General features: G+C 39.0%; 2 protein-coding genes across 2 annotated transcripts; one reads left to right on the forward strand and one right to left on the reverse strand.

Moving 5' to 3' along the window:
* Positions 1 to 3,318: 3,318 nt before the first annotated feature.
* On the reverse strand, positions 3,319 to 4,881 carry LOC121978188 (aspartyl protease family protein At5g10770-like). The gene is made up of 2 exons (XM_042530564.1): positions 4,707 to 4,881; positions 3,319 to 4,601 (listed from the first exon to the last, which is right to left on the reverse strand). The coding sequence occupies exons 1-2, from the start codon at positions 4,879 to 4,881 to the stop codon at positions 3,319 to 3,321; spliced, it is 1,458 nt and encodes a 485-aa protein (XP_042386498.1).
* Positions 4,882 to 5,234: 353 nt separating this feature from the next.
* Positions 5,235 to 8,490, forward strand: LOC121978189 (putative NAC domain-containing protein 94). The gene is made up of 4 exons (XM_042530565.1): positions 5,235 to 5,316; positions 5,885 to 6,186; positions 6,324 to 6,594; positions 8,234 to 8,490. The coding sequence occupies exons 1-4, from the start codon at positions 5,235 to 5,237 to the stop codon at positions 8,488 to 8,490; spliced, it is 912 nt and encodes a 303-aa protein (XP_042386499.1).
* The last annotated feature ends 1,784 nt before the right edge of the window (positions 8,491 to 10,274 follow it).

Genomic DNA, 10,274 nt, shown 5'->3' on the forward strand with positions numbered 1-10,274 from the left:
TCTCGTCGACATGTTGAGACTTCCTTCATTCCAAGTGTCCATTTGGACCTTTCTAAGACAAGAATCTTCATGGACATATGTTGTCTGAGATGAATATTAATATGGGCTATACCAAGTTATAGTCTAACCCTGTTGACCTGCCAATTTTTTTTTAAGGTTTTAGGTTTTTTTTTCTCTCTTGTACGATAACGATCTCCAGGGGCCAGAGCGACAATGATCTCCTCAGTAACAACGAATCTCGAATCTCAGATATTTCTTCAGTTCTCTTCTTTGCCATCTAGCCTACTGAGATCGTCTCTCTTGCCACATCCACCGGCACGATCAAATCGCGTGGCCATTGTTGCTCACACGACCAACTCGCACGCCCCTTGCTACTTGCTCCTACCTTGTCATGTGATGCTTTGGCTGTGGCCCTGCCGTGTGTGTTGTCATGGGCGGCTCCTACTTTTTGACGATCACGACTTGGCCACTACCTCAACCAAAGCATAGCATGACAGGAGCTGCTATGACGTGCGCTCAACCAAAGCATCGTACGATGTCAGCATGAACCACTTCTATTCTACTTCTACTAGCTTTAATTATTTCCATATGTTTGATTCTTAAAACACATTGATGCTAGATCTTAGCGTCCATGAGGATGAGGCTAGATAATTTATAGCTAGCTTAATCTCTTTTTCTTCCACTTTTACTAATATGTGAAACAACATTCTTTAATGAGTGGTTTGTTTAATAATCTATTAAACGAATAGGAGATGCTAACAATTTTTTTACTATACTTGGTAGAGATGCTATCAAAAGAAAAAGAAAACTCAATTGAAATTATTATTAATTTTAGTTTCTTGCACTCATGTTTGTCTCTGGTACTCTAGGCTTAAAATTATTGACATTAGTGTGACCTTAGTTTGACATTGAGGCTTTTTTACTTTGGATTTTAACCTTAGAAAAGTAAGTTCTTTTATCTTGTTACACTCATTGTTTGAAATTTTATTATTTTCTAATATGAGTTGTGATCAATTATTATTTTAAACTCTCTTTGTAAATTATGTTATTTTTTGAGTTATGTAATTTTTAGGATTTTAGTTTCAGATAAGATTGTAATTTATATTTTATCTCAAGATATTATCATACAATTCATTGTACTTTTGAGCCATTGATTGACTATTACTTGTTTATTTATATCTTATTATTTTATTACATATTTAGGGATATAACTTAAACTATTTCAAAATGAAACATCAATCTATTATTAAGAAAGAAAAGATATCCTCTTTTTTTTTTAAGAAGAGAGATCATTAAATTAGTGAAAATACTTCAATTCCTACCGCCCCTACAATGCAACATCAATCTAGTAAAAGTCTTCCAATTTCTAGTGTCCAAATTCCTATTATTTCATATCCTAGTAATGCTATCAGTCATCTTCTACTTATATTGAACGAGATCTAAAAAAAAAAATAAATATATGAATATTATATTAATGTACAAGATGAGATAAGACGTTTTTTTTCTAAAGATGGAGCATTATCAATCATATATGTTGGAGTATCCAGATACAAAATTTAAAAATCAAAATCGTTGATTTTAGAAAAAATGATTCTAGAAATTTCATGGTTGGAGTATTCACCTTCAACAAAGAAAGCATATTATTTTATTGTTTTTTTTTCTGAATAATGTTAATTCTTCATCTAATATCTTAGCATTGGTTAATGAAGAATTTGACAATTGGAAAAAGGTAAGTCATGGAAAAAACAAGTGTATATTTTGTCCATATTGGCTCTACAGCCTTTTCGCCTTGTACTATATGTGAGAGAAGGGCTGAAAATTTGATGAAGCCCTCACAATATATTGTTAATGTGATGCATGCCCAATCTCAAGAGGAAAAGGAGGAAAATCATTTGCGTTTGAGGACCTCAATTGTAACTATTCGTTGGTTAGCATTTCAAAGTTGTGCATTTAGAGGTAATGATGAATCTCTATCATCATCTAATCATGGAAATTTTCTTGAATAGGTGAAGACATTTGCAAAAATGAGTACAAAAATAGATGAAGTTGTACTTGAAAATGCTCCAGAAAAAAATACCTAATATATCGCTCCAGAAATTTAGAAAAAGATTTTACATATTATAGCCAATAGAGTACAAAGATGGTTCAAGAAGAAGTTGGAGATAAATGCTTATTCCTATTGATGAACTATGAGACATATCTAAACTAGAGCAAATGATTATTATCTTGAAGTTTGTGAACAATTATGGAATTTTGATAGAAAGATTTTTTGTCATCAAAAGTGTTAGTGACACTACCTCATTGAATCTGAAAAAAAAATATCGAATGTTCTTATTCATCATGACCTCCAAGTTAAGAAAATTAGAGGCAAATGATATGATAGTGTTAGACAATAATTCATATGGTATACATCTCCTTATAAAAAGGAATGATGAATTCTATGTAGGTTATTCAAACATCTTTGGGCATATTGACTTATACTCAATCATCCCAGACTTGCACATGCATCCTTGAAGATGATTGCCAAGATGTTAAATTATAAGCCTCCATGGCCAAGATGACTTGAATACCTCAAGTCTAAGGAAACTTGCACTTGAATTACAATGAAATCTTTATTGACATGTATAAAACCACATGAAATCTCATAGCAGGTCACATCTAATGAACTAGTTATCTTTAACTAGCATCCATGCATATGTTAAGTTTCAACATCCCAATATTTCTAGTTAGTGAGGATCGCCTACTTGGTTAAAGCAAAGAGCATAAACATATGCTAGTCTTATATAATTGATAATGTCCAATCTCATCAATTTATCAAGTAGGGAATATTTCAATACATGTATAATTTTACATAGAGAAATACCTATTAATTATGATTTAATCATAATTTCTCTTATACTATGCATTATATTATGAACTTCATTAATTAAATTTAAAATTATGATACAATTACCTTAAGATACCTCTCAAATATAACACAATATTCTTAGATTTGTCTTTCTACTGGAATAAAATCCCTATAGTACATTGCAGTTAAGATTCAAATCTTAAATGCTTCATTAACCGTTTGAAAAATCTAATCGGTACATCTCGAGACATCAATTGTCAATTCTATCATTAAGATTAAGATTTATGAATAACTCATATTAATATTTTTAAATGTATCTTAATTACCTTTTGTTTTTCTCCCCTTAAATAAATCGAAAATATTAAAAGTTTTCTATTTGAGATTTAAATATAATATAATATAATAAAAAGAGAAAGAAAGAAAATTGGGATAATCAATTGATTCAAAATCAATCATCAAATTGTCTTTAATTAAAATGGATCGGCGGTGCATCCTCCGGCGCCAAATCCAATCTTTTCGTTAGGCACGTCGTAAAGGATGTTGTACGTTTTCTGCTGCATGTTCCCGATAATTGAGAACCCATTCGGACCCGTTTCAGCGAACGCCAGGCACGCGATCGCGCTCGAACTATCCATCGGGATCAGTATCCCCGAGCCGTCGACGTCCAGCCTCGCCCCGCCGCTAAAATGCAACACCACCGCCGGCACTGCCACCCTGTCGTACCCTTTCAGGTCATAGCACGTGTCCAGCAGATCCATTCCCGCCGTCGACGTCGGGTACTGCCTCATCCGCCACTGGAACTCCGACCGCAGCGCCGCGTAGGCGGCCGCCGGAAGGTACGTGAGCACGGTCCCCGAGTCGATGAAGGTGCCAGGGTCGCTGAAGCTCGTCGGGGATATTCCAAGATCTTTTCCTCCGACGCTGATCCCCACGAGTTCCACGAAGTAAAACGACGGCGCGTCGAGTCGCGATAGCAATGAAGTGAAATGGAGATTCTTGGGGGAATTCAGCCGACTGCCGTTGCTAGTGCCGAGGGCCAGGTAGCCGGTGGAGCTCGCGTAGGGCGGCAGGCAGTAGGAGAAGGCGCCGCCGTTGGCTTGTGATGGCAACGAAATTTGGTTGCGGCCGAGGCCGATGATCCCGGCAACCTCGCCGAAGAGTCCGCTGTTGGCCTCGCCGCAACCGAAGACGAAGTCGTCGAGCACGCGGGAGGAGGTGAGCGTGAGCGTGTCCTGAGAGAGGAGACCTTGGGTTTGGGATCCGTCGCCGTACGCGACGGTGTACTCACAATCGTCAAATCCGACACAGAAGGCGGAAGAGTCGGAAGAACAGTAGGTTGAGGCGCAGGACAGCGGCGAGTAGTGAGAGGATTTGGAGGGGTCGAAGAGGGGCTCCTTCTGGGTGTAGCATAAGGAGGAGGGACATGGCAGGCATTGGATCCAGCTGAGGTCGCTGCCGCTGTCGAAGATGACGGACATAGCCTGCGGCGGACTGCCAAAGCCGACCGTGACGACGAAGTCGGCGCTGCCGAGGGCAAGGCCGTAGCGGCCCTGCATGGTGGCAGCCAAAGAGTTGCCTGGGTAGGATCGGGAGGAAGATTCAGCTTGGCGGCGGCCGTGGAGGGATGCCACTCGTCGTCGGTCATGCTCGAGGGCACGCCGCCCGTGATCGAGTGGCGCCTTCGGCTGCCGGAGGGGAGAGCAGGGGCCATGGCGGTGCACAACTTGAATCCTGCTCTGGTTCCCGCCATATTCTGCTGAAAATTGGAATTAATTATGTTCAATTTGCTAGCTGTGGGTTTCAAAATTACATGGAAAACTTTTTTTGGCTCTGAATTAGATCCAATCTTTAAAAAGACCTGAATCGGACGAGGAGGAAGAGGAGCATTCGGTGTCGTTGATCATTAGCAGAGAGCTGACAGATATCAGGCGGCGGTGGTGTTTACCGCCGTTGGTGCAGGAAACGTTGAGGCTGAGGAAGAAGAAGAAGAAGAATAGCAACTGGCTAAAAAGAGAAGGGATTGAGCTAGCCATGTGGGAATTGAGCGAAGAAGAATGCGTTCTTGATTTTGTGCGGGGAATAAAAGGATGGACGGGGTGATAGATAGAAACGAAGTCCAGCACCGGTGTCTTCATAGTTTATAACGTTTGATTGAGATTAAGTCTTTGAAAGCGATCGGCTCTCGTATTTTATTAGTTTATGGCGATGGGATTGAGATTACTCGGAGAAACTAACTAGGGGTTTTGTTTACCTTTTGTTTTTTAGCTGAGACTACTTACTGGAAAAACAAAAATCTCCGTACTGAAATTCTTAATATCCACACTCGAAGTACACCATAATCCCGGACCGGATTTTGTTTACTTCTGCATTTGAATTGTTACTAGAAATGTCAGATCAATCCATTGCGGAGTGGGTTAATCCATCAAAAATCCAACAGGCAGGGATGGGCCACTCCGTCATGCAGGCGGGCTATAAAATTTTCAATCTAATCTCATTCACGACCATTACGGATTAGACGGATCCATCCCTATAAAAAAAAATAAAAAATATCTATAATAAACTTATTTACTTGTGCACTGCTCGGACAAATTGTAGTTGCAACATAACAAATAATTGTGTTAGACTAGCAGAACAACAAAAGTGATAGTTGGTCTCGGAGTTCAGATCTTCTGCGCCCGCCTCCCGTGCACCCTCTGCGCCCGTCACTACGCGACAAAAAACTCACGCGCTAAGCACGTGCGTTTCTCCGCTCCAGTAATAAAACCCAACTCCAACGCACACATATCGCTTCCTGCTGATCGGTCTGTTGACCGATCAGCAAGAATGCTGATCGGTCTTGCTGACCGATCAGCATTCCAGCAGACTGAGAGGAGAAGCGGGCCGATCAGGTGAGGGAGAGGGAGGGGACATGGGGGCCGATCAGGTGAGGAGAAGCGGGCCGATCTTCCAAGTAAGAAGTTTTTCTTTTTTTTTTTTTCAAAAGAATTAAGTTAACAAATTAATTTTTGTCTTTAATTAATTAATTAAATCTTGCAGAGCTTGCAAAAACCGGAGAGAAAGAATGGTACTTCTACTGCCCGAGAGATAGTAAGTACAGGAACAGCACAAGGCCAAATAGAGTGACCGGGGCTGGGTTTTGGAAGGCCACAGGCACAGATAGACCCATCTACTCCTCTGACCAAAACAAGTGCATCGGCCTCAAGAAGTCCCTCGTCTTCTACAGAGGCCGGGCCGCGAAAGGCGTCAAGACTGACTGGATGATGCATGAGTTCAGACTCCCAGCTACTTCCTCTCTAGTCTCTCTTCATCACCATCACTCGGCCACCTCCCTCTTCAAGGTCTCTTGTACCTCTCTCGATCATAAGAACCATATCCTCCCAAATGTAAGCAATTTAATTTAATAACTAATTAATTAATTATTTTTAATAGGAGTAGGTGAAAATACCAATTAATTAAGCTTAATTTAAATTTGCAGGATTCATTGGCCATCTGTAGGATCTTCAAGAAGACCAACTCGATGGCGCAGAGAGCTGTCTCCCACTCCAACTGGGTCTCCTCTGAAGCAATGACGACGACTCCGCCGGACTTCCACCGCCTCCTACCCCTTCCAAACTCCACCCATGGCCATCACCACGCTGTCGTCCCCTTCGTCTCCGACCACATCATGACCCAGCCTCCAACACCCTCACACTTGATCAGTTGCACCAACGCCCGCTTCTCCTCTCAGTCTGCTGGAATGCTGATCGGTCAGCAAGACCGATCAGCATTCTTGCTGATCGGTCAACAGACCGATCAGCAGGAAGCGATATGTGTGCGTTGGAGTTGGGTTTTATTACTGGAGCGGAGAAACGCACGTGCTTAGCGCGTGGGTTTTTTGTCGCGTAGCGACGGGCGCAGAGGGCGCACGGGAGGCGGGCGCAGAGGATCTGGACTCTTGGTCTCGAAGATATGTTGAGCGCCAAAGAGAGAATTGGTCAACTGGGTGAGCGGCAGCCAGCAATTCCCTTGCTCAATGATAAATATAATTTTATCATGTCATACATAGACCTGACCACGTGCCAGGTTCGGCCCTGACCCGGCTCGGGCCGGGCTTAACCCGGGCCCATAACTGATTAACAGACTGGTTGCCCATTGACCGGGTCACCAGGTTGAACCGGAACCAGCTTAGATGCCGGGCCGGTTCTAATTCCAGGGTCCCAAAATAGACTGTTCGCCCAACTAGTTTTTTTTAAGGACCATTGGACGGGTGGTTCCTAGTCGTTGGAACCACTGATTAACCGGCAGTTCATAGTTATTGAGGGTGGGGGTATTTTTTTGGATATTTTTTTAACGGTTAAGATCATTTAACCATTTTTTAATGAATGACTATGATTTAGTGTTTATTACTATCTAAACTCTAAAATTAAGGAGTTTATTTCATTATTTTCACACACATCTTCTCTACTCTCATTTTCAATTTCACATTCTCACGCGTTTTCGACTCCAAGTCTCTATTTCCATTCCAATTTTCAACTTCAATGGTAGGAGACCATGGGGATTCATCATCTCGATCTTGGAAGGAAAAGGAAATAGTAGATCCACACGAGAACCCCAACATTCAATCCATCGACGATGAGACCAAGCATCTTCTGATTCTGACATCCAAAACACAAAAAAGTACCGATACAATTCTACTTCTAAGGTTCGGTAAATTCTTCCTCTAAAATCTTCTATTTTCACTAAATATTTTCAGAATGTCACTCTTCCATCGAGAGAATTGCATGTCAAATGTAAGCATTGCAATATTTCTTATAAATTCCAAGCTGGTGGCTGCTATGTGCAGTTGAAATGACACGTATAAATGAAACACTCAACGGAATATGAATTCGATCATTCTCAAACAAAATTATATATATTTTCTTCAACAAGTGGTAGTATTAATTCTGATTTATTTTTGTATTCTGATAATAAATTAAAAAAAATCATTCGTTAAATTTATTTTTGTAGAACATCTTTCTTTTAGTTTTGGATCTAAATACACATTTGAATATTTTGTAAAGAATCTCTTAATCTATGTGCTAAACTTGTTCCTAGTGTTAGGACCCGTGCGACCGACAAGAAAGGGATGAATTGTCTGTAAATTAAAAATAGACCTTTCTCGATCTTTTAAACAAGATTAGTAGCACAATTAACTTAAAGCAATTTAACAACTAATAAAATAAAGAGACAAGGAAAGTTACTTGGTTACAACATAAATGGTTGTTAATCCAAGACAAATGAAAGCATTAAAGATCTCCTTTGGTGAAGGTAGAGAAGCCTCTTACACTCGTTGAATGCTCAAAAAAGTATTAGAAAATGAATACTTGAGTTATTAAATATTTCCTAGCTCCAGGGGTCTTTTTGTAGCCCCTGGAACATTCTATCTGAGGCTGGAAGGCGTCTTCAATAGGCTTGAAGGTGCCTCCAGCGTGGCAAGTTTTATCCATGCGAAGATAAACTTTATCTTCACTAACAGTTACTGTTTGCCCATTCGAATGCACCTTCAAAGGGCTGAAGGTGTCTTCCACCAAAAAAAAGGCACGAGGCCGCCTTCAACACTGTTGAGAGCGTCTCCAGCAACTCCACAGCACTCCATTTGCTTTTCCGCTGTTCTGATCGCCTAGGTGATTTCGTCCATCCGGACTTGGGCTCGCCCGGACCCATCTTTCGACCTTCTCCTCGAGCAAGCTTCCACTCCGACTTCTCATCCCTCAGAAATGCCGCGTGCTTCCTTCTCATCTACCAGCGTGCTCTTCCACAGCATCTCATCCCTTGGACGCACCGAGCCTGTCGACTCTCTTCCGTACCGTCCTTCTTGCTAGCTGCGTCTTTCACTTTACTTACTATGCTCCTAAGATCCTGTACACTTAGACACAAGGCATCAAATACCTTGAAATACAAATAATCTCCCCCTTTTTGATGTGGGTCAACCCGAGTTAGAGTTAGGGAAAAATCATTGTTAAAATTCTAACTTTTGCAAGCTACAAAAGTACAAATATAATCTTCCCCTAGACTTAAGCTGTCAACTCTCATTCTCCCCCTTTGACCACGTCAAAAATAAAGTTGGGAAAAATGAAGTTAGATAAAGAATTTAAAATTTTTCTAAGGGTAAGGAAACATATTTCAAGTTTTATAAAAAAAAAAAAATCTGAATTTCCACAATTTAATCATTTGGGGAAAAAATGAGTTTACATTTTGAAAATTTGTCTTAAGGTTCAACAGAAAAAATTTTATGAAAAATTTACAAGTATTTTAATACAAGCACATCATTTTGCACAAAAATATAGGTTTTGCAAGTTAAATTTTAAAAATTCATTCAAATAAATCCTCAAATATTTTTCAAGTATTTATAAAAGAATGTATAGTTAAAGAAAAATTACAATTCTCAAAAATAAAGTTTAAGATTTTTTAAATTTAAAAATAAATTTTTCGGTAAATAATCCATAGAAAATTCATTATTTATCAAAAATTTACAAAAAAAATATTTTCGAATAGAAATTCAATGATTCTATCAGTAGAAAAAATTTGGATAAGAATTTCTAACAGAAACATTTTTTTTCAAAAACTTAGGTTTTTTAAAAATACTTATCCGAAGAATTTTAAGTTTTAAAATATGATTTTTAATAAAAAATATTTTATTTGAAGAAAAATTCTGAAAAATTAAATACTAAGAGATTTTATATTCCAGTAACAAAAAAATTTCAGAAATAATTATTAGAATAAGCATACCAACTTGGTTTTGCAAATTAATATTTCTAAACATGCATAAGCCTTTATTTATTTAAAAAAGATTTTCGGACCCAAAATAAATTTTTATCTACAAGATTAGTAAGAAATTTCTTTGGAATATATTTTTATGATATTTTTCTAATTTGCCCTTTTTGATATTTAAGATACCAATTTAGACCTTTATAATTTTTTCAGGTATTTTGATTAAGACATATAAAATTTCTAAATTTTTTAATTTGGTCCTTCAATTTTTCATTTTCTCCCTTTAACTTATCATACATTTCTAAAGGGCAAGTTTTTGCCAAGATTGTTTTTAATTCAAGAACTTCTCTTTTTAAGTTATTATTTTTCGATTTTAGCTTACATAGTGATCTAGTCATAGATTTAATACCTGAGTATAACTGGTCAGGGGGTAGTAAACATACCTCACTTACCAGATCCACTCTGAAGTCTGTTTCTTCCTTCTTGCTGCAGCTTTCTTCTGAGGAGCCTCCCCTTCATTTATGTTCTCCTCCTTCTGGTAACTTGCCATCAGTGTAAGTCCAGCATACTCCTCCAAATCAAATTCTGATGATGGCTTATCCCAAGTCGCCTTCAGGATTTTGTGCTTTGTTGTACTTGGTCCCTTCTTGTTGTCCTTCTTCATCTTTGGCCAGTCCTCCTTGATGTGTCTCTCTTC

This window comes from Zingiber officinale, chromosome 4B, assembly GCF_018446385.1.
Source record: "Zingiber officinale cultivar Zhangliang chromosome 4B, Zo_v1.1, whole genome shotgun sequence".
Classification (NCBI taxonomy): domain Eukaryota; kingdom Viridiplantae; phylum Streptophyta; class Magnoliopsida; order Zingiberales; family Zingiberaceae; genus Zingiber; species Zingiber officinale.